At 44.1% G+C, this 25,359-nt stretch overlaps 1 protein-coding gene across 1 annotated transcript in view; it reads left to right on the forward strand.

Moving 5' to 3' along the window:
* Positions 1 to 21,916, forward strand: part of LOC129332906 (heparan-alpha-glucosaminide N-acetyltransferase-like) — a 365,907-nt gene extending 343,991 nt beyond the window's left edge. The window contains exons 16-18 of the mRNA XM_054984210.1: positions 12,731 to 12,801; positions 16,251 to 16,363; positions 21,202 to 21,916. Coding sequence (XP_054840185.1) covers positions 12,731 to 12,801; positions 16,251 to 16,363; positions 21,202 to 21,383 — 366 coding nt within the window. The 3' untranslated portion in view covers positions 21,384 to 21,916. The remainder of the gene's footprint in view (positions 1 to 12,730; positions 12,802 to 16,250; positions 16,364 to 21,201) is intronic.
* Positions 21,917 to 25,359: the final 3,443 nt, after the last annotated feature.

The raw sequence follows: 25,359 nt of genomic DNA on the forward strand, positions 1-25,359 counted from the left end.
CCTTCATCAGTAGTCGTTTCAAGCCTTCACTATTTTCTGCTAGTAAAGTGGTGTCATCTGCATATCTCAATTTGTTAATGTTCCTCCCACCAATTTTCACTCTACCTTCTTCTAGATCTAATTCAGCTTTCCTTATGATATACTCTGCATAGAGGTTGAATAGGTAGGGAGATAATATGCATCCTTGTCTGACACCCTTGCCAATTGGAAACCATTCTGTTTCCCCTTATTCTGTCCTGACAATAGCCTCTTGTCCAGAGTACAGGTTGCACATTAAAACAACCAGATATTGTAGCGTCCCCATTTCTTTTAAAACTCTCCATAGCTTTTCATGACCTACACAGTCAAAAGCTTTGTTGTAATCTATAAAACACTGACTGATTTTCTTCTGAAATTCCCTGGTATGTTCCATTAGCCTTCGTAAATTTGCAATGTGATCTCCGGTGTTTCCTTTTCTGAATCCAGCTTGAATATCTGGCATTTCTCATTCCATATATGGTAAGAGTCTTTGCTGTATAATTTTGAGCATCACTTTGCTTGCATGGGAAATTAACACAATTGTCCAATAGTTACTGCACTCCTTGGCATCCCCTTTTTTGGGGATTGGAATATAGACTGAGCGTGTCCATGGGTGAAACTGACAATTACATCATGAAAGAAAGCTGTTTTTGGACAATTTCCTCTTAAAAATGTGCAGCTATGTGACCAGGCCAAGTGGCCCTGCAGAGCCCATGCAGTATCTCTGCTGTTCAGGTGGCCTGGCCAGAGATATATGTTGCCAAGCTGGGAGGGATGTTGGGATGCCACCAGGAGAGCCTGGCCTATCCTGGCCTGCTGTGCTGTCAAAAGTTGGCCAAGGCAGGGCCCAGGGGTCCATGGGGGCTGGTGCCAGAAGGGCAGAGCTCCAGCTGGCAAGGAGAAGGTCTGACATGCCCAGGCAGAGATGAGCCCAGTCAAGTGACAACTAGGCAGCCGTGCTCATGGCTAGTGAGGGGTGGTTGATGGGGAGGCAGGTGCTGAGGCCAGAAGATTCCTGGCATTCCCCAGTGCTGGCAGAGGAGAGCACTCGCCCTCAGGGGTTGCTGGTGAGGGGGAGTGCCACACCCCAGACCAGGAGGGAGCATACCCTGGCAGCCAAGGAGGCTCAGCCAGGACCAGATGAGACATCTGGCCAGCGCCCAAACAGGGACGGAAGCCCACCCTTAGGCTGGGACCTTGAAACTGACCAGGGCACAGAGGTGTGATGGAGGCAGAGGCAGTGGGCATCTGAATGGCTCTTACCCAGGAAGTGCGCTTTGTCTGCATCAGCTTGCTTTGCTCCTGCTGCTGCTTGGAGCTCTGATCCTGTGAGGAAATGAGTGCAAAGGATTGCTCAGCTACCATGCTGGGGGGAGTACAGAGAGCAGGCGCCCACCCCCCCGACCCATGGCTGAGCCCTGTCCGCTGCACCTTCGGAGGGTCCATGGGCCCATTGGGGGGGGGAGTAGGAGTCAGAACATTTTTTTTGCATCTAGTCCTGTGTTAACCTTCTTTGACCAGAACAATCCCTTTTCCGAATTTGCTACCCCAAATCCTACTTAGAAATGCAGAGTTAGCTAATTTTGGCAGAACAAGTGGCCGTCATTTGCTTAGGGAACACCTGCTTGTTTGGCTCATGGTCTGGTCGCTTGTCAGGATTCAAGGTAAAGTGTGCCATCAAAACGCACCCAACACATGGTGACCTCATGGGGTTTTCAAAGCAAGAGAGAAGTAGAGGTGCTTTGCCATTGCCTTCCTCTGCATAGCTGCCCATCCAAATACCGACCCTTCTTAGCATCCAAATTCTGACAAGATTGGGCTAGCCTGGGTTATTAGGGCTGCTACAATCATCATTATGATGATTTATGATGAAATGATTTTTCATCAGTCAGTTGGGCTGTGGAACATAGTATGGTCATTGGTCACCTTTTAAACATGTTTGTTGGGAAGGTCATGACTTACCTAATTCTGCCAGTTTGGTTTGATCTCTGAGACCCTGTCAGCACAATATGGCACAGAATGGAAAGAGACCATTGCAGGTGACAAGACAGAAATCATGTATTTGCTTAGCTATGGTGTAACAAGCCTGGGAGGCACAACTGACTGAAGCGAGCAGAGATATTTCCGAGCCATTGAGCCAAGCTCCACACACCATTCAGGAAACTCCAACTGTAGCCTGTCAGATGTAGTTAGCAATGCACATTTTAAAGCTGTCTTCCTGAAGAACTTTTCCTAGACTTTGCTCAGAAAGAACCCCTACCTTCATCTTTAAAACATGATCAACAATGTTTAGAAGGTGGTTTGCCTGTGGATGTGGAATAAGGAGAGCCAACACACTGCCTGGGATAATCAAAGGGCCAACTTTGATTACATTGCCCAAGAGGATCTCTGCACATGCAGGCCATAGTCCACCCCCAAAGTCTGGACAGGAATTTGGTACATCAGTTCTTCAGAACCAATCGTTTCATGCTACCCACTTTCCTCAGTGGCAGGAAATTCTTTTGGCAGACTTCTAGCAGGTCAATCTCCATATAGACTAGGGGTCCTTGAGGTAAATCTGTGGGCACCATGGCCCACCAAGGGTTTTTAGAGTGGGTGGGGCCAGGAAGGGCTTTTGCCCAGCAGGGTTTCTGATTGGACATTGGAGATCAGATGGTTTGTACAGATTTTTTAAAAAAATGCTTTTGCAGTAACTGCCACCACAGAACAAGGATCTTTATTACATGACTGAAGGCAAGCTGTGTGAATATAAGAAAATATTTTAAAACAGTATGTTAATTTTAAATCATGTTAAACAGAACTTCTGCCTGAAATATTGAAGAGTTACTATTAGAGCATGACTCTAATAGTAACTATTAGAGTCATAGTAATAGTTACTATTACTATGCATGACCTCACACTTCAACATTTTGAGTTGGCGCTGCCTCCTGTGGCAGCCATTTTGTAATTGTGCCCACCACTCTGCGTCAGGACTCCAAAAGTACCTGCAGGCTGAGAAAGACTGGGGACCTCTGATATAGACTGTAGTTAAGAATCATGTGAAATATTTTCTCTTTTAGAATGAGTAAAATGCTTTTGAAGACAAGATTTTTTACATTCAAGAAGTGTAGCATGAAGCTAGCCTCAGTCCCACCATCACTAAAGCACCCTGAAAATCTTTATCAGAGCAGTGCACAAGGGTTAATGACCAATAAGAGAAAGAAAAAGAAACAAAAAAACCCTTTAGAGTTAATAAGCAGTACCTGAGATCTCCTGCTGGATAGGGTGTTTGGTGCTTGGGAAGGTGGAGGCAAGCCCGCCCCTAAAGCTCTTTGTTCTCCATCCCACTGAACCACACACACAATAGACTGCAGAGCCTTTTTGTACACACCTTTCCCAGGGGGCAGGGAAACCAGCCTCTCCCAGACTCCGTGGATAGCTAGCCCCTTGTCATGTCGGCCATGGCTCTCATGCCTCTGGTTTTATGATGGTACTAAAAGGCTAGAACAACATCCCTTTATCCATAAAAGGATATACAATTATAACATACATACCATAGAGGTGTCAGGGCAAATGGCTTCCAGCTCTACTGAAACAAGATGTGGTATAGACAACCAACCGTTAATTTCAAAAATTAGAAGAAAACTGAAATACTCGAAGAATCATAGTGCAAATATAAAATCTAACTAACATTCCTGAAGAATTTAAAGACCATGTAAAGAACACATTTGCTTAAGTTTAATTGATCGAAAACCAGAAAAGCTGTGGGCTGAAACCAGAGACATTAAGGAAGAATGTGCAAAGACTATTCCTGTAGCCAAAAGAAAGGAGTAGCGTAGATGGGTGACTAATGAAACTCTTAGACAAGAAGCAAAAGTGAAAGGTGACAAAAATTGAATCAGAATTCTAAATGGAGCTTTTCAGCAACTTGTATGCAGAGACAAAGAAATCAAATCATTATAAAAGCCAGTAAAGAGAAAGAGAACAACAAAAAAGTAAGAACAAAAGACTTGTTCCACAATATCCAGGAAACCAAAGGAAAATTCAAACCACAACTATGGATGCTGAAAGATCACAGAAATAATAGTATTGATCAGAACAAAATAAGGAAAGATGGAAAGAATATGCTGAAGAACTATACAGAAGAGATGGAAGGATGAGAAATACCTTCAAAGAAGAATCTTTTGACAAAGAAAGAAAGTGAAGTGAAAGTTGCATTCAAAGCAATTGAGAGAAACAAATCACCGCAAGTAGATGGGATATCAATAGAGCTATTTCAAGCAACAGAAACTGAATCCATCAAAATCTTTTTTAAAGCTTTCATTCTTTTTTATTTTTTTTAATTTTTACTATTTTATTAGTGCAAAACAGAAAAAAACAACAAAAAGAAAACAGTGCTGGCTGCAAAATCACTATTAGCAAATCTATACATAGGTATCTAAAAAAGATTTCTAAATATCTAAAAATAAGTCCATACGCAATTGCCTTCTCTATGCAATATCTTCAAATGTTGATAAGTTTATAATGTCTTCAATCAAGTGAATTTCAGGAAGTGGGCTTTTGTCTTTCCTGTGTTGAGGTATAAGTCTTCCAGCAACTGTAAGGGCATGGAGGATCCATTTCTGTTCCAAAGGACAGGCAAGTAGCTGAACATCCCCCCAAATAAATGAGTTTTCTAAATCAAAATTAATGTGACTGATAATTTCCTGCAGAAAGGGCTGAATGACTAAATATGTCCAAAGTATATAACATAATAATAATAATATTTGATTTATATACCACCCTTCAGGACAACTTAATGCCCACTCAGTGCAGTTTACAAGGTGTGTTATTATCCTCATGACAATCACCCTATGAGGTGGGTGGGGCTGAGAGAGCTGTGACTGATCCAAGGTCACCCTTGGATCAAGGGTCACCCTCAGCTTTAAGCAGAGGAGTGGGGAATCAAACCTGGCTCTCCAGTCCTGCCATTCTTAAACACTACACCAAACTGATCACAGCTGGCTGTGTGATTGGGACACCCTCTACAATATGGACTAAAACGGAGGTACCTGAGTGTGGCATTAAGTTGTCCTGAAGGGCAGTATATAAATCAAATGTTGTTGTTGTCATTATTACTATCATTCCATGAGAAGAAGACCAGCTGAAGCTTCTGACAGTATAATACAAGTCACTTCATTCCTTTTCCACAGCTGCAGGGCAAAGTGGTAGAGGTGGCCAGCCACTAAGAATATGGCTGCCATGCCCTGCATCATTAAACAAGGTGATGCGGCACTCAACATTCTAAACAGCCTGCCCTGCTACCTGTGGGAGAACTGCATTAAGTACGATAATGTCTCAGTTAACGACAACGCTCAAGAACACAAGTCGGTCATCATGGTACCACGGAGCACAAATGGACACATGCTCGAACCCAGTGCTTCATTGTTTTGAGTTTTTCACAGATAGAACTCTTAGCCATATCACAGAACATATCATCCATCTTGCTACTGCTCCAGAACATGAGTGGGCTACATGTGGGAGATACTTTTCTTCGGACATGTTTAGGATAACTATTCTATGCATTTCCTCCTATCCACTCTTCAACCAAGGCCATAGGAAAAGCAATTAGGGATGGCATGGACTGCCACCTGATCACACCATACTGGCCACGCCAGTAATGGGTCACAAAGGTTCTGCAATGGTCCCATGACTGTTATATCAGCCAGCCCAAACTGCTGGACATTCAGTTTCAGCATCACAGACACTCTCACATACTGAAAACTTCCCATTATCTGTATAGCGCACAGGCCATACTCTTTCATGTGCACTGGGTACATGTTGTTTGTGGAGAGGAGAAGAGGAAAAGCTTGCCGTTCTTTGCTCAGCCAGTCAGATTGTGCCTTCGCAATGAATTATGGGTCTGCCATCAACTATCTGATCTTGCCCTTCCAGACTAGATGGCACTAATGAACATTGTCATGACACAAAATCAAACCTAATTTAATTTTGTGAGGGACAGCTGTGACTTTTGTTGTAAATATGATGCTATTGTGCGTGGGGAGGGAAGGGGGGGTCCCCCTCTGCTGTAGTGATGGATAGTTGCATGTAATGTTAAACCCATTACCATCGCTGACCACTGAAAGCGACTAAGCGTACTGGGAAAAGGGGATTTTTTTTAAAAAGTCATTAAAAATCTGTCATATTCTTAAGGTGTGAGGCAAGAACTGTTTCCTTTTGCTAATACAGAAAGCAGTGACCAGATTGAGATACTAGATGAAGCAAAATTGAAAAACAAAAAGCATGTAATAGCTTCTGTTAGGACCTACCAGAACAGCACAATATGGTGTGCAGGCTTTCTTGTTCTCCAAAACTTCTTGTCAGACTGGATGTTAGAAATGGAGGGGGTGGGATTTCACTCCCTTATATTTAGGTAGAGTTGCCGGACTGAGCCTAGCAACTGGTAGGAGGGATGGGGGTGGGAACAGGGAGGGGTGACGTCACTGGCCAGAAAACCCAGAAGTGATATCAGGTAGCTCTAGGAATCACCAGAAAACCGTTGAGTTTTCCCCAAAACTGACATTGTCATGCCTCCCTCTCCACCCAGCAGCCCTATCTTTAGACCTTTTTACCTTTGCCAAATAGTCTCTCAGGGAGCACCAGCTATCTGCTAATTCACAGCACCATCCTAAGCAAATGTATACCCTTCTAAGTCCTAGGGTTACAGTGCCAGTTCACCAGCATCAGTCTGCCTGCTTACCCACTGCCTTCCACGCTTTTTCTTGCACCATACAGTAGTCCATTGTCGATTTTAGCAGCTATTGCAAAGGAAAGCTTGTAAAATAAAAATGCTTATTTTCCTGGATTGTGTGTATCCCTCTCCCCTTCAAACTTCCTGAATGGAATATATAATGCAGAATCTTATGTTTTGAATTCACATCCAACTTTTCCTCATGACTGCGTTTCCACTCCAAACTTTTTGAAGTATCTTGCTTTTCCTTTTCATGGCAATAAGCCCCACTCCCAGTTACATAACTGGAAGTTACATCACGGCATTTCAGTGAAGCTCTGGAAATTTTCAACATTTTGGAAATTCCTACGGTGTCACCGTGACACTGTGATGTCGATTCTAGGTATGTAACTGGAAGTGACTTCATAACATTGCTGTGATTCTGCTTTCCCTCCTTGTTTTGCTCCGGCTGCAACTTCACCCTGCCGCGCTCCCCAAAGCATCCAGGGGTAGCTGGCAACTGCAGCAATGCTACCTGTAAACAGTTCCATGTTGTACATTTTATGAAATGGTAGTCATGGCAGAGACTTCCTGACCTCTAAATGCAGGCCCTTCCACCATGTGACAACAGAGAACGGGCAGCTGTTGATCATACCTATTTGCAGGGTGACAGCAGAACATACTGGTGGTACCTTTCCTGATTTGAATTATGCATTTTATTTGGCCCTCAATTCAAGTAGCTTTAGTTTCCAGGCATTCTGGAGGGATTTAACTCTACTTTTTAACTTCCTTTTGACTATTAGCAAAGAACATCAGATTAGAGATAGGAGGGTAAGGTATGCTGCAGCTCAGTTACTACAAAAGTTGCCAACTTCCAAGTGGAACCTAAAGATCTCCCTGAATTACAAGCGAAATCCAGACTGTAGAGATCAGTTCCCCTGGAGAAAATAGCTGCTTTGAAGGGTGGGTTCTATGGCATTATACCCCAGGGAGGTCCCTTCCCAAACCCTGCCCTCCGTAGGCTCTACCCCCAAATCTCCAGGAATTTCCCAACCCAGAATTGGTAACCCTAGTAACTACCAAGAAGTAAATGGAGTGTACGTATTATACCTCTTGTGCAGTTTACCCTTTGATTACTGGTTATTTTCTGGGATCATTTCAGGGCGATTAGTATTTATGAACATTTTCATGGCTTGGGATCTACATATCCACATTTCCCAAAATGGCTCATTATACAGGCACGTTGCATCTCACCTCCAAGCAAATAGAGCCACAGAACCAAATAAAGAGCTTTTCTTCCCTCTGACTCGGCTACTGCTCTTGCAGTACTCTTTAAGTTATGATGAGCTGTCACATTTATAGGGTGATTTCATCCATTGATGTATTTAATTAATTTAGAGTTTTTAATGTGACACAAGGGATACATGACAAACTGTGGCACTAACCATTTCTTTCTCAATAGATTTATTTGACTCCTCACTCTAGATTTATTTGTGGTATCCAAAGCAACATTCTGGCCTGGGCGGCCTGGGCGGCCTGGTCTCCCTGGCACTAAAACTTTTAGTGTGGTATGGATAGGGGACAGTGAGGGCTTCCCAGGTTTAGAGGAAATGTTGCTCCTGTGGAGTGTGATGTTTGTCATTGATCTTCCTTCTTTCCAGTCTTGCTCTGGAATGTGGCTCTCCACTTGTCACACAGGGAGCACAAGAGGGTTTCATTGCAGCCATCGCTCAGTTGCAGGGTGTGTTTTTTTCATACTACAGCCTAACCCAGAGCAAGTCCAGGAGCTAGTCTGTGCATGCAAGCAAGGAATCAGTCTGAGCCACAACTCTGCCCTGGAGCCTATTTTCAGAGGCAAAATTTCGAGCCTCACTAATAGGGTTGCCAACAGGTCTGGAGAAAAATGCCTGTCTGTTTCATAAAGATTTAAAGTATGGAAGGGCAGGTGGAGTGTAGTCTGCAAAATTATATGCCATTAAACCTCTAATAAAAGCCCCATGGCACAGAGTGGTAAGCTGCAGTATTGCAGCCCAAGCTCTGCTCACAACCTGAGTTCAATCCTGGTAGAAGCTGGGTTCGGATAACCAGCTCAAGGTTGACTCAGCCTTCCATTCTTCCGAGGTCGGTAAAATGAGTACCCAGTTTCCTGGGAGTAAAGTGTAGATTACTTGGGAAGGCAATGGCAAACCACACCGTAACAAAAAGTCTTCCAAGAAAACATTGTGATGTTATGTCTCCCCATGGGTCAGTAATAACTTGGTGCTTGCACAGGGGACTACCTTTACCTTTTTAAAGCCTCTGTTAAAGGGTTCTCCATTACCGGTCTTTACTGGGGTCAGACAGGGGTACCCTCTGACCCCCCTGCTATATATCCTCACCCTGGACCCTTTGCTGCGAGCCATTCAGAGGGACCCAAACATCAGGGGATTTTTACCTCCAGGTCATCCATCGTACTGGATTTCTAGCTTGGTCCATGTGGACAATTGTTATGTTGTACTCCAAGGGCAGGAGTTGCCCAGCGTGAGGAGTATTACAAAGCCATCTCCAGAGCTAGAATCAACCAGTCCAAAAGTAAGATCTGCAGTTTGGGTGGGCAGACTGAAAACATCAATATCACCCACATGGTGTCCAGAGAAGAGCTCAAAGAGGGAAGGGGAAATGGAGAGGCCGTGGACTACGATGAGGAGGAGGATACAGAGATGGAGCCATGGACACGCATTGCCTCTGTAAAGATCCTAGGGATCTCTTTTACATTGAAGGTCGATGGCTGGAGAAAGAATTGGCAATGACGGAGTTGTGGCAATGACAGAATTTGGAGCAGTTGGAGAGACGGAAACACTGGAGACTGTCTACTGCCAAGAAGATCCAGTTCTTTATGGCCTATTGCATATCAGCGGGCAATTACCTGGTGATGGTCTTCCAAAAGATGTATGCTAGGTTCTTCTTTTTTAGTAGCTGGGAGAGCACTGGATGGGAATGGTGGGTAGAGGACTCTTTTCTGAACTGCTTGATGCTAACAGTGAAAAGGGAGTTACTGGATGTTATGAGGGAGGTGGTGCAAGGAATTCAAGAACACTGGAACACCTCAGAAGTGGTGGAAGCGGACTACTACTGTCAGGGGCTCCACTGGGAGATTATACTGGGCCACATTTCATCAAAACAAATTGACTCCCTACGATGAAAGGAGATGCCTTAAAACCACCCTGTTGTCTTACTTTAGATAACAAACATTACCTATCTCAACCTTCACTGATAGGTCCATAGATGTGCAGTGGAGAGCTTACCATCAGATTCTCCATGTGAGGGGCACTAGTTTCGGAGCTCATAAGGGCCAGCAATGGTGCCCTAGAGTACTCTGTAGAAGTTTGAACCAAGACCCTCTTGAAAGTATTCCCCACGTGCTCAAGGAATGCGTAGTGACAAAAAGGGAATAAGCAGAGCTAGCCAGAGCTTTGAAATGGCCTTTCTTGATCGTCCAGATGTGGGAAACCATAGCTTTTGTTTAGAACTCAAAGAAGCACACAGGAACTCAGAGGAGAGATGGGGACTGCAAGGGAGGGAACAGAATTTTCTGGGAAGAAAGACTAGTTTTTGTAAAGCCGTAGTTCGCCTCATGAACCTCATCTTTATCAGTAGTGTAATGAAGAAATACATGCAAAACAAGAACTACCCCTTCCAGACACAGTTCGTTATGTCGCTACTTATTTAGCCAACGTATGGAGGTGGGAAGAAAAGGGATCAAAGGCTAAACAGGTGACAGTGATACAGGGAAGTGAATCCCCCTGATCCTTGAGAAGTTTCTTATTGTAATTTTGTCCCTTAGTCTTCCTGTTGAGTTTTTCTCCAAACAACTGAATGTAGTTCTACTTTGTTGGTGTTTAAAGTGTTTTAATGTGTTTTGAAGTGTTTTGACAATGGTTTTACAATGTTTTAAAATATTTGTTTGTATTAAAAGTTATACGGTGTTAATAACTTTGTAACCTTTCAATTTTTGAACAGTTATGTTTGTTTGTAGAAAGGATTTCTTTAATAAAAAATCTATTTTCTTTAAAAAATATATTTTCCTAACCCAGAGGCAACCAATGGGAGTGGATAGAATGTTGGGGCTAGGCTGTCAGTTAAGATCAGTTAGAAAGAAGAATTTTTTTGCTGATGAAGGAAGCAGCCTGTGTGATAGCAGGCTTCCATTATGTTATGTTGTAATCCTCCCAGTATTATCAGAGTTAATGATTACAAGTTCACATGTTAAGAACAATGTTTGACTTACTCCTATGTTGTTAAACTAGTAAATAATAATAAACTCTTTTTTCCTGTTTAAACCTGACTGACTGGATGCATGATAACTCAGGGAACACAACACTTCCCCAAATCATGCTGGTCACAACCAAAGTATCTGATTAACTAAATGGTGGCAGAGTATTAGGGAAACAAACATTGAGTTCCCTGACTCCAATAGTCCTCCTGGGCAGTTGCTGGGCAAGGAGTGGCGAATTTAGGGAACTGGCTGCCCTATGTAGTGAAGTCTCTGGGAAGAGCAGAGAGGGGACCTGGGTGTAGTAGTGTCAGTGCTTTCAACTTGGTACATGGAGACTGCCTTCCCCACCAAAATCTCTGAAGCTGAGGAAGAGAGGTTTTTATAAGGGTGGCAGTGTGTAAAGGCTCACACACCTACTCACAAGGCATGGGAAGAATCAACAATACAGGGAAGAATTTGTACTTCATCAGCTATACAGGAACATGCTGAATGTCCAATCTCTGAAATTCATTTGAGGGCAGGGGGCAAGCAATGGGAAAAAAACCCTTTAAACTGTTCTGTGATAGAGCTGTGGTAAGCAGCTGATTTTGCTTGGCAGTAGAGCATCAGCCTTGCACACAGGAGTTCCAGGTTCAAACCTCAGTGGCTCCAGCTAAAAGGATCAGATCTGAGAGTGGGTGATCTGAGAGACCTCTACCTGAGAGCTGGAAAGCCAGTATCAACCAGAGTAGTCTGCCTTAAAAGACTTCTTTACACAATGAGCGGTTTGGAATTCGCTGTCGGAGATGGCTTTAAAAGGGGATTAGATTCATGGAAGACAGGTCTTTCGGTGGCTATTAGCCATGGTGACTAAACCTCTGGATGCCAGACTTAGCACTGCCAGGAGGCAACATCGGGGGAAGGCCTTGGCCTCTGTGCCGTGTGGTTGGCCCTTCAGAGTAACAGGTTGGCCACCATGTAAGACAGGATGCTGGACTCAATGGACCACTGGGCTGATCCAGCAGGGCTCTTCTTAAGTTCTTACGATACTGAGGCCAATGGTCTGACTCGGGCTGGCAGCCCCATCAAAGGGCCCCTTTAAGAAAGGACTGGTGGATCCCCAAGGCCTGCTTCTGTTGCCAAGTCCTGTTGCATCAGATTCTGCCCAGCCATATTCCTCTTTTGGTTCTCGAATAAGCTATTGGAGGGCACCAGTTAGCCAAGAGTCTATTGTCTTTCCATAAAGTGCTCAATGCAAATTACAGGGGGGGGGAAATCTAATATAAAATTACAGTTCAGTTTTGATCCCGGGGCTACTAGCTGTGACCCCAGTATTAATATTTTAGCATCACCGATCCCAGCCAAGAGACAGGCATACATCCATCTCATCTCCGATGATACTGAATGGTAGAAAGCTTGCAGCCTACCGACCTCTGCTATTAATATCTTTGTAGATCTCCCCCACAAAACTCTACAAAATGACTGGTGGACTCAAGCTCTTGTGTTGCTGCGACTCTTGGTCTCAGTCTAATATGATTTATGGAAAAGGCTTTGTTTTAGTAAATCTGATAAAATAAAAGAATAACATTTTCAAACCAAAGTCTTATATACAGTTGGCCTTCCCTCCCTGGTCTGCAATGCTGCTTTTGATTAGCTAATCAATGGAAACACTTAGAGCTTGGCACAGAAGCTGCTCCACTCTCTTCCTCCCCCCGCTTTCTGAGATTTCTTAGATACATCCTCCCTTATCATGTTATTGACCTCTTCTCTGAATTTTCTTTTTTCTTAAGGGGATTATCTCTGCTATCCTATCCAAATGCACGCAAAATGAAGGATTCATTCCCATCAATAAAAATCTCTGGTAAGTGCCTTCAGATCCACCTGAAAAGCTTGATATGTGCAAGTTCTAGTAAGTTGTGAACAAACCTCCTGGCAACTCATGAGAGTCAACCTTTTTCAGTTTCCCCTCTGAAGCTTCAGCACCCTGGTGCCAGTTGAGTGTTGGAAGTGACTGCACCGCTCTTGGGCTCACATTTCTGTAGAGTGATGCCAGGCTACTTTATATGTGCTGATGCAGGGCTTTTTTCCAGCAGGAATGCAGTGGAACAGAGTTCTGGAACCTCTTGAAAATGGTCACGTGGCTGGTGGCCCCGCCCCCTGATCTCCAGACAGAGGGGAGTTGAGATTGCCCTCCGCACCACTCCAGCAGCACGGAGGGCCATCTCAACTCGCCTCTGTCTGGAGATCAGGGGGCGGGGCCACCAGCCACATGACCATTTTCTCCGAGGGCAACCCACTGAGTTCCACCACCTCTTTTCCCAGAAAAAAAGCCCTGTGCTGATGTATCACTGAAGTCCCCAGTACTTGACTTGCTGATGATTGTAAGGACCTGCAGTACTGAAAAGCATAGTCAGGTCTTGCCAGGTAAATCCGCAAGCACCCTGTGAAAGGAATGTTGGTTTGCCAGCTCTAAGTCCCTTGATGACCAGGGCACAGCACCAGAGCTCTGGAACCCATTCCTTTAAAAATGAACAACTTGTTAGGATATATATTGCAAACCCACATTAGTATTAAAAAGTTTTAGCAAAAGAAGCAAGTGGAATGGTTCAGAAGTTTGTACAAGTTTCTTCATACCTACTTTCAGCCATTTAAATTAACTGTATCATGTCTTGATATGTAACACATTCTAAAATATTAACTTTAACTGTATCTGTTCAGTACTAAGTCTTTCTCTAATTCTCTGAACTTCATAACAAGTTCTTTTCACTCTTAGCCAGGACATTATCAAATAATTTATTACTGTCATTTGACCAGCATAACATAAAAACAGGTGATTCACTTGCCATTGATTGATAAAATCTGCCACCAACCGGTTAAAAACTGAAGAGAAATATTTGCATAAGGATGAATTAAAATCCAGTAGATGTGACACAATAGCATTTTTTTAAAAATGTGCCCAGTTATTTGTATCCCCCATGAGCAGTGGCTTGATATAAATTAGCCACTGGTCCATTTTATATCTCAGATATTTGCCAAGCTTCACAAACAACTGCACAAAATTTTGCAATTACTGTTGTTACATGCTCTCTTTCACCCATAAGCCAGGACATGAACTCTTCAGCTGTCTTGCCCTAAGAGTCTAAAGAGGTGCCTTTGCCTGATTGCTGGCCTACCTATTTCAGCCTTCCTGTAGCCATTCTTGCCTAACACCCACTTTTAAGTAACAGAACACATAATATCATCTGGAATAAATGTATTTAAAAAGTAATTGATATATTTAAACTTTTAACACAGGGCTTTTTTTCAGCTGGAACGTGGTGGAACGGAGTTCCGGAACCTCTTGAAAATGGTCACATGGCTGGTGGCCCCGCCCCCTGATCTCCAAACAGAGGGGAGTTTAGATTGCCCTCCACGCTGCTGAGCGGCACGGAGGGCCATCTCAACTCCCCTCTGTCTGGAGATCAGGGGGCGGGGCCACCAGCCATGTGACCATTTTCTCCGAGAGCAACCCACTGAGTTCCACCACCTCTTTTCCCAGAAAAAAGCCCTGTTTTAACATATATAAACATCTACATAATAATAGCGTTTGTTTTGAAACCTCCCTTCTAGCAGAGATCTATAGTAACAAATGCTGTGGGTTTTTTTCTTTCAAGCAAGCACGAGGGAATTGAACTTGAAGAAACAGCACCTCTTTCATGTTTTCCAGAAAGCTGGAGAAAATGCAAGTGACTCTTAATGGAGAGTTAACTAGTTTTGAACACCTACAGGGGTTCAAATGAGCCTGCCCATTATCTCCAGCTCTTTTTATGGTGCATATCAGAGTGATATTGGATGAAGCCCTTGACAGTTTTAAAGGGGAAGTGAAAAATCAATGCGCAGCTACTTACAGGCTTTGCAGTATGCAAATGTACTGCCTTGTGGCTGTATCTGAGGAAGGACATGAACAATATCATTTAGGACAATGGACCAGTGCTGAGAAAATACCATTTTTAATGCTTTCCATCTTTCCTGCCTTTAAATCCTGCCTTTCTTCCAACCAGCTTAGGGCAGCCTGCCCAGTCCTCCCCTACCCTATTTTCTCCCCACCAGCAGCCTGTGAAGTAGGTTTGGATGAGGGTATATGACTGGCCCCAGATCACCCATTGAATACTGGGTTGCCAGTCTTCCACTGGAGCTGGGGATCCCCTGCCCCCAGCTAGTGCCACTGCCACTACTCACCTGGTCAGCAGCGGGGGGAGGGGGGCGTTGCATGGACTCAGCCTGCTGTGTGTGTACTCCAGTGAGGAAGCACACGGCCCAAACGGGCATAGCAGCTCCTGCATCACCATCAAATGATGTCACTTCCAAGGCAGCACAGAAGCATCAGGTCGTGCTGGGAGCTGATTCTCTAAAAATTGCCCCCCCCAACTTAGTATTTGGGGCCAATTTTTACAGAATTAGCCCCCAGGACTCCCTGTCACTTCTGTGTCATGCCAAAAATGACATCACATGGAAGCACACAGGAGCACACATACAGGGCTAGTGCCCACTACCTTCCCCACTGCCACCCTGTCCTTTGGGTTGGCCCCCACGGGACCATGTAACCTGGTTGAATGGAGATTTGGTCTCCTCCAGCCTAGGCTAATACTGGAACGCTTCAAACTGCAGGTGAGAGGAAGACCAATCTGGTTTTTAAATGAACCACCAACAGCCTGCACATAGTAAATTAATACACCAGGGACAAAGATTTAGGCGTGTCCTTCTTCCTTTTATTTTCCTTTTCTACCTAGAAAGGTTGTGTTCCTGCCCCCTAGGAGAGGTAGAGTCTGTAGAGCATATGTTTTTTAGCTGTCCATTTTATAGGCAGGTTCATCTTAGATTTATTATCCCAGTATTTGATATAATCCCTGGTCATATAACTACCAATAAAGCAAGGCTTCACTGGTTTTTATCTGATAAAAATGTTATGATTACATGTCAAGTTGCTAAATTATGGGCATTGGTTCTTAAATTACAGGACTTGTATCTCAAAAGTCGTTAAAATAGATCACTTCTTTTAAACTGCATTTTCTTTCTGACTAATCCATATGCTGGTTTTAGGACCACAATAAACATAAACAAACAAACAATATCCAATCAGATCACACTGACTTTACCCATCCAGCCCCTGCCTTCTTTCCTCAGAGGTCTGCATTTTAACTAACAGCAACTACTGAAAAAACCACATTGGCACAGTAGGAATAAAATCTGGATGGTATAAATGCAGAACATTATACCAGGCAAGCATGAACCGGTGAGCTGATGGCTGTCCATGTTCTCTGCTTTTGTCAGGTCTCTGTCCTACGTCACGACCCTGAGCAGCTTCTCGTTCGTCTTGCTGGGAATCATGTTCTATGTACTTGATGTGAAAAATTGGTGGGGAGGCCAGCCTTTCATTTTCCCAGGTAAGATGGTGGATCTGTAACTTATGTGACCGGTGACTCGAACACTAACAGGAAGTCATGTTTACTGTAACCCTATGCAGACATTCAGTCTATGTACCACTGTATATGTGTTGGATGTGATTGTATCTGGTGGCCTCACCCCATATTCCAGATGACCTCTGCGTGTTTGAGGCCCTATCTGCACAAGGACCTGGGCGTGTAAGCTTTCCTCATCCACAAAATGTACTCTGCAGATTATGCACATCCTACTTGTCTAGGATTACCACCCTCCAGAGTGGGCCTGGAGTTCTCCTGGAATTATAACTACTCTCCAGACTACAGAATACATCTGAAGGAAAGGGAGGACTCTATGGTATCACATTAGGATTGCCAGTCCCTGTTAGTGCATCTCAGCGGGAGGGAGCCACAACCATAAAAATCTTCCTTTTGATTGAAGACAGTTGAATGGCACTTCCGCCAAGAACCACCAACAGGCCATCAGTTGCAGACTGCAGGATCCCAAGAATTTACACCAGGACAGCTGGGTAACTGGGTTACCCAGCTAGTGGGGTAACCCTGGGTCAGCTACAGCTTCTCAGAGTTCTCTCAGACCCACCCATCTCACGGAGTGATTGTCATGAGGATAATAATCCACCTCCTACCCCTGCTTACCTGTCCGGTAGGGGGAAATATGCAGGGTGGCAGTAGCTGGATTCGGACCAATTCAGGCCCAATTCAGCCTGAATTGAGCTGAGTCTGGCCACTGCAGGGTGTGGAAGGCTCCTGCACTCCGCAGTGGCCTGATTCAGGCCAATTTTGGCACAAGGAGAAATCTAAGGTAGATGCCAGGCCACTGACCTCCCGCCCAGGGGGTCAGGAGACCTGGCAACCCTATATCACATTCCCTGTGAGTTCCTCCCCAAATGCCGCCCAACGGAGCTCCACTGCCAAATCTCCAGGGATGTTCCCAGCTGGAGTTGGCAAACTCGTCTGAGCAGTGGGAAGTCCATGGGCTGATGCTTATTTGGGTTTCTTCCTTTTGGAGGAGAGCACTGGAGGCTTGCAGCATCTGTGCTTTACTTGTATCCTTGTAAACAAAGAACATACTGCAAAGAGACTGTCCTACAGGACAGCAAATTTACACACAGCCCATGTTGGATCCCTGTAAGAAAATGTCATTATCCCTCACCCATGCTCTAATCTAAGCACCAAAATCTTTCTCCTTCCCTCTCCAGTGTCTTCGACATAGGGATGGGATTTTCTAGTTTGCCTGTTGCTGGTGCAGCAGCAGATAAAGCAACAGGGCTTCCACAGGGCAGCTTTTCCCGCAGTTTCCATGACCCAATTGCCCAGCAGCAGCAGCCACCCTTCCCTTGGGCCACCAGAGCTTTTGCATTAAAAAAAAAACCAGCACTAGAATATCATTATATCAATATACTGTTGTGATGATAGGTGTAGCAGGCTGTCTGAATTCCCAACTTTCATTTTTTAAAAAGTCTCTACCCCTTCCCTCGCAAAGATGTGATTTTTGTTTATATCTCGTCAAGGGAAGGGGCTAGAGATTTACACTGAAATCCTAAGCAGAGTTACTCCAGTCTAAGCCCACTGAAATCAATGGGCTTAGACTGGAGTAACTCTATTTAGGATATCACTGTTATTTGGGGTTTTTTTAATGAAAGCTGAGAATTCAGAAAACCTGCTACACCTATTGTTGCAAAGGTATATCAATGCAGTAATATTCTAGCGCTGATTTTTTTAACAAGCTCCTGGTAGGGTCAGGGAAAACGGCTACCATGGAGACTAGAAAGTCTGAATATTCCTAGTCACACAGCACTCATCCAGGACTGTCTTTAGTATAATCTTTCCCAAAACTTCAGAGCAAAGCAAGTTTGAGAAAGATTGGAGAAAAGCCAGAGAAGCCCTTGTTGGTGCATGAATGCACCTTGTTGCTGTGGGGAAGCAATTAAAAAAAACCCTGCTTCCCAAAAATATTGAACTTGGGGCAGATAACATGTGTGGCAGAAATTTGGGTCTCAGACTGTGTCTAAATGTCATGCTTCCTTTTCACATTGATGCCCATCTGAGGTCTGTCCTCTAACTAGTTGGCAAATTCAGGAAGTTGAAAGCTCTTTCTTCTTTCAACAGCCTTTCCTGTCCAGAAGTCTTGTTGCGAATTTATACCCAGCTCTGTGTGTGTACACGTGCACGTGTGTGCATGCGCTCGTGCATGTGCATGCATTTTTCTCTTTCTGTTTTGTATTTGTGACTGTTAGGCATATTGATGGTTTATTGAGGGTCTAGTTTATGTGAGTTTGTTTATAACTATTCGACTTTAATAGCTTGCTATAAGTTTTTCGTACGTTTTCCAAAGACAGAAGAAAAAACGATTAATAAATGAATTAATGATGGTGAGTGTAAATAACCCTCCATTCCCTGACTAAAAATTGTACCATGTCAGTCCCAGCACATGAAAAGGCTGTTCTGTGATTCATTTAAGTGCTTATCGACATTAACAACTGATGCTACTTTGGAAGTAGAGGAGCTCCCTGGCAAAGGACAGATAAATCATCCTGTACATTGCTCAATCTTCAGACTTCCTCTGGAGCCACTTGACAATCCCTATTTAATTATGTGTTTGTTCAGGAATATCAGTTTGAAATTTATGATGGTGCAGGGCAAAATGGCTAATGGCTACGTTGGGTCATAACTCAGGTCTCTAAGCTGCTAGACTCCTGCTCTCAGTTCACATAATGCTGCTTAACTATACATGGCCCAGCATAAGACCAGCAACCTCAGGGATATTCAGGGTCTTTCCATCAATATCCTTCCAATTGCTTCCCTTTGCTTCCTAACCATACATCCCTGCTGTTCTTGTCTACTAGGGACAGCCCTTGGGTAAGATCCTGCAATCTGCTCCATTAGTAGAAGTGCTTTCGCTAATGCAAGAGGCTCAGATTGCTCTTGCTTTAGAGGAAGTCTCCTTCCACTGGAGCATCTCTGCTAGGGTAATGGATCAATGGGATCCAACCCCTTGATTTGTAATACCCAGTATTCAAAAACCCTGCCCCTATTTTGCCTTTTGTGGAGATGATGATAATGCCCTTGTTAGTGTGAGTTTCCGGGCATCATTCCCCACTAGCCCTTAGGTGTTAAACCTGTGTCCGAGGTCACATGCCTCTTGACGCATGCACATACATGCACATAAGATGGCAGCACACTATTTCCTTTCCCTCTCCCCCAAACAACCTATTCAGCTAGCAAATTTTGCTGAATGTACGGTTTTAACTGTTCTATAAACAATAAGCTAACTGTGAAATTAAAAATCCTTGTTTTTAAAAAGGAAGTGGTTATGGTCAGTTTGTTGTTATCTTCTGCTTTAAAAGCCAGAGGAGAACAAGCTGCATAATATTGTGTGAAGGGAGTGGAATGTTAAGTATTGACGCTCCATGTATATGTTCCAATGAACATGCCTAGGTTGGGGCAGAGCCTGCCGCCATAAGCCTGCTATCTTCCACATGCATTCACTGTATGCCCTTAGAAAACTCTGAAAAAAGTTTACGATCTTAATTTTCAGGAGTCCTCATAGAAAAATAAGGAGACAACCACAAAAAGTCCTGATGCATCTCCCAGGACCTTTGTCTAGGCAGCATCATTCTAGTCTGCATGTGGCAGGATCACGTGACAAAAGAAAAAATCATCCATACAGAAAACTAGATGCAAAGGAGAAGTAGTCGTGTAATCTGCTCTCTAATATGAAAGTTTTCTTTGTACAAGGTTTGGGGGCAGGGGTTGCATGGAGAAGCATTCAGACACAAGAGTCTCCCACCTGAGCTCCTCACAAGATAGCTTTGTTCTGCAGTATGCACTGGTACAGCCCTAATGCAGTTTTAGCATTGCATTGAGAACGGACATTTGGACACTTACCATGAAGGGTTCTTCTCCTCTGAGGAAAGGAGGACATCTTGGGGTGATTCCCACCATCCAAGATGTCCTCTCCCACAGAGGGAGAACAATCAGGTAGAGCTCTCATCTGGGTGAGCATATTGAAGAGAAACCCCAGTTCTCCCTATGAGGCAGAGGACATCTTGGGGTGATTCCCACCGTCCAATCAGGGAGGCAAGAACTAATTTTCTTCCACTTCCGGTCTGGCATGTGGGACACCCTCTTTTCAGTTCAGTTGACTCCACAAAGCAGTAACGTTGAATTTATCATTCAGCAACTGTCAATACTGAGAGAAAAAACACGTTGCATTAATATGTACTGTAAATAAAGCATAACCCGGAGGAGGTAGAAGAATGAGGCAGCAGGGTAGAGGATGACGAAGACCCAGGGAGGGCAAGATGTCCTCCTTTCCTCAGAGGAGAAGGACCCTTCACGGTAAGTGTCCAAAGGTCCATTCCACTCGAGAGTCTGCTTGAGTGTCCTAATTTGGCTTCATGCAGTGATGTAGGAAGAGAGCTGGCAGTTGTAACCTGGCGATATCAGAGCAAACTACCTGTCTCTTTATTAAAAACTCTCACGGTAACCAATTCATGTGTAAGTCTGTAAGGTACCACAGGACATATAGATGCTTTTGCTATAGCAGACATGACTGAACTCCGGGACTTCAGCATTGTCGGAGCTGGCAAGCTTGGATGCATTACTGGGAATTTCAGCCTTAAATTTGGGCCATGGGCCAGGAGAAAACACTAATGCATGACCTCATAAGTAGGGTGATGTGTGGCAAGAAGAAAAGCTATCATTAATTTCTCTAGCACTGTGATTGCTTTTTTAATATATAAAATGTTACAGAATGGTTACTCTACTCCATAAAGGAATGTCCTGTTTTCTTTTTTTTTCTTTCTTTTATGAATGTACAGGAATGAATTCAATCTTTGTCTACGTTGGACACTCCCTTCTGGGCAGCTTCTTCCCTTTCAGCTGGGAATTAAAGTTTCCAGCCTCCCATGCCGAGCCCCTCTTTCAGAATTTATTGGGCACTTCGATCTGGGTGTTTCTTGCTTATCTCCTCTATAAGAAGAAGTTCTTTTTGAAAATATGACTGTTGTTAGACACAGACGTGATTTATTTTTGCTTTTGTAATGCAATTATGAGAACTGAAGATGTGATTTCAAAACCTTAGAGAGATGGAGCCACCGCTGCTTACTCTTCTCTGTCCCTTCTACACTATGTCTGTCTACACAAACCATGTGTGGTGTTATCATACTGTTTGTTACGTGTCTGCAGGATCCAAGGGCCCTTACATCACCATGCAGCGCAACCACATCACACACAGCTTGTGTAGACATTGTTTAGAGGGGATGGAGAAGAGACACAGCAGGGCCAGTTCCATCCATTTTACAAAGTCCAGCACAATCGTGAACTTCCAAGAAATCCGTCTTCTGTCCCTGGGGCACCCATGACGAGCATGTTCTGGAAGGAGCTATTTTACCAAAAGAGATTCAGATTAGGTGGCCCATTGGAAGTGGCCCAGAAACCAACCCATAGATATAGAATGTCATGTTGAAACTGGTCCTGAATCTCACTTTGGGTATCAAAAGATTTATAAACTTCCACCATGAATAAAAAATACTGTACTGAAGTCTGAGTTGTTTCACAAGCTGCCTTTTTTTCCTTTGCATTTGATGAACTGTGAGGTAAATTCAAATATGCAAAAAAAAAATTTAAAAACTTTAAAATTAAATGGTTTATTCATGAAGTCTTGACTAGACATGGGCACAACCCCCCCAAAATTAACAAACCAGTGGTTCGCAGTTCAGTACCAATGACGATCCCAAGGTTGCGAACCGCAACAAACATTTTCCGTTGCCAAACCAGTTCGCGGTTCACGGTTTGGGAGGCGCGGAACGGCCTCCGTAGCACTTAGAGAGCCCATATTCCCAGGGAGTCTTTTGCAGGCTCTCCTACAGCCATCACCCAAGTTTGGTCAAGATTGCAAAAGGGATCTTGGAGTTATACCCTCTCCAATCCAAGGCCCCCAGGAAACTCCCACAAAAATCCAAGCTCAATTATACTCTCTGTCTCTCTCCAAAGGCTAGCAAGTGGCAAGCAAGAGATCTGTCCCACTCCACTGCTTGCTGAAAGTAAAACCCAGCCTGGGAGCCCACAGCTATTTATAAGCACAGGGCCCATTGAGCAACGCAGGAGGTCTGTGTTTGGCCGTCAGAGCTGCCTATCAGGGTTTGCAGGGATGAGATTGGAGTGCCCATCGCTACAGAACACCCCGTTCCCCCTCCCTCCCCTGGGGGTCTTCTCCCAACTTGCAACCACTTTGGAGCTCTGTGGTTGGAAAGAAGACCTGCCAATCAAGGTAAGCTGGGCTTCCATTCGGGTTTCCAGGGCAACAGAAGGAGCGCAGACAGACTTCAGGCATTCCCCCGGCTCCATTGCCAGGGGAATTGATTGCTGGCGCCTGAGTGTCTGGCTTCCCGAACCGCAGCAAAACGCACTGAACCAGGTCTCTCCCGAACGCTGGTTCATTGGCCGTGGACAATAACGAACTGCCGGATTGCGATCGTTCGATTGCCAATTTCATGGGTTTTTGAAGTTCGTAATGCAGTTCATGCCCATCTCTAACAGGAAAGAGTCCAGTAGTACCTTTAAGACTAACCAACTTTATTGTAGCAATAAAGAAAAGGAAATAACTTTATTGTTTCCTTTAACACTACCCCTCAGGACACCCTCTCCCAATTCAGGAGTCCAGGTAGGACAAGCACTCACAGCTCCATCGTCCATCTTCTGTCTATTTATGCAAGAGCCTTGTCCCCTTTAAACACCAGGTCTCTTTCTCTGAGACATGACAGGGCCTTAACAACCGCCGCTCAGCCAGATATTTCCCAGAGCTATTGTGGAACTAAATATGGCTTCTCCTTTCATGCTGCCCAAATGTAGCTATATATTTATATAGGCTAAGATTGGACTGATTTGTGGGTGGATAATTCTCTTCAGGGCCGCTGAGAGAGGGGGACTATAGGGACAAAATTCCCAGGGCCCAGAGTCAGCTTGAGGGCCCTGAGCTGGAGCTCTCTGACAGCCAGCACAGGGCAGTTTAGCTTCCTTGGATTGCCTCTGCTCAGCTCTGCCCTTCTGACTGCTACTGATGTGCCATCATTACACACACACACACACACACACATTGTGAAAAACAGGTTTGGCTCAGCTTCCCCTGGCTGCCCCCATCCTGAGCCTGCATAGCCAGCCAGCCACACATACTGGGCTGCGTGCTGGAAAGACCCATTCTCCTTCTTCCTCACACGAAGGTCAGCAGCAGGCAGTCCTTTGCTGTCACCATCTTCCTCCTTGCATCTGCCTTGCAAAAAGGCCACTCTCTGCTGTGTCCCCCCTTCCCATTTCCTCAGCTGTGTGGAGAGGCGTCTCTGCCACAAGAGCAGGATTGTCATCGGGTAAATGAGCCCATAGCTGGAGGAAATGGAGGCGGTGGGGGGCAGAGGAGCGCTCAGTTGATCTCAGGCTGCACCCAAGATTATGAGGGAGGGGACAGGGCTGTGAAACTTCACACTATTTCCCCTACACACGAGTGAAAGAGTGGTCATTGGGTTTGGTTCTGGGTAAGAATATAAGATGATCCTTGCTGGGTCAGATCAAAGGTATATCGCCTCTGAACGTGGAGGTTACTGATGATGTGACCCAAGACCCATGGACTAGAGTACACAGTCCCCCCTCCCCACACACAACTGATTAAGTGATCTTCACCAAGGGCATTTGCATGAATAAGCAGAGATCACTTAAATGCTGGACTAGTTAATGTGGCAGGAAAGTGACAGTTAGATTAGTTATCCAAGTTTGATCAAACTTTTGATTTTGAAATGGAACTCTGTTTTAATGTCATGGAAACAGCGGTCAAGGGCCAAGAAGTGCAGTCGTCTGATCACTCATAAAGAGCAACTGGTAAGTACAAATAGTATATTTTGCCTACTTCACCATTAGATTTCTATAGTGGTCTGTTCCCTGAACGGCCATTGAGTCGTTCAGTTCCTGTACTTTGCTGGTCAGCTAAGTAATTGATATAAAGGGACATTGCGGCTTTGAATTTGAGTCAGACCAATCAATCACAGGACAGAGAATGAAGACAGTTATTAAAATTCAAACTGCATTTCCACTTCCTGCAGGTTTTTTTTTATTATTATAGCTTACTGTGTCAGCAGTCAGAGCAGATATGAACTCATTGCCAATTAATATAAACATTTCTTTCTGTGATTTATTATTTCTTTCTCTGTATCATTGTCTTTTCCTAAACACTAGACCAGTCCAAATGACAGGAAATTGATAGTTCTATTATTTCCCTACGTGTTTTTGTTGAAATGAAGTTTGAAATAAATTAAAAGCAATTAATTAGATTTGGCAAAACATTGGAACAGATAAGGTTTTGGGCAACATGACTTTAAACAATACAAAATCTTGAAGGGAATCTAATGTAGACTTGCATGTATAAACAGTGCATTTGCTAGTCTTAAAAGATCAGAGGCAGATCTCTTATCACATTACCATTATAGTATCATAAATCAGAAAAGTACTTTGTTGAATAAAAACATCTTCTGAAGTCTGCTTCTTGCTAGATCTTCTGATGAGACCTATGAAGAATTGAAATTTTCCATCTACACAAACAACTCGCTGCGTGGACATGGATATACAACTAAATCGTGCTACATGAGACCCAGCTGTAGGAGTTGTATTAATATGCAAAAACAGAAATAATACACTATTCCTCTTTCTACAATACTTGCAGAGTAGGTTGCTTGATTATTTTACAAGTGTATATTCATGCATGTGTTTTCACAGCAGCACAGTTTAGAAATGAAAAGGTCACAGACTGAGTCCCTTCACTGGGGCAGCCCTAGATAGATCACTCATGGGTTGCTCTCTGATGAAATCTGCCCCACGGGAGGTAGAAACAGACAGGCAGGCAGGCTAAAGTCCATCCTGGGACTTCGCGAGGCAGGGTGACATAAAGAACTAGAAGCTAATTAGGAATCGGAGATTTGGCCAGCCCTTTTAAT

This window comes from Eublepharis macularius, chromosome 6 (genome assembly GCF_028583425.1).
Source record: "Eublepharis macularius isolate TG4126 chromosome 6, MPM_Emac_v1.0, whole genome shotgun sequence".
NCBI lineage: Eukaryota > Metazoa > Chordata > Lepidosauria > Squamata > Eublepharidae > Eublepharis > Eublepharis macularius.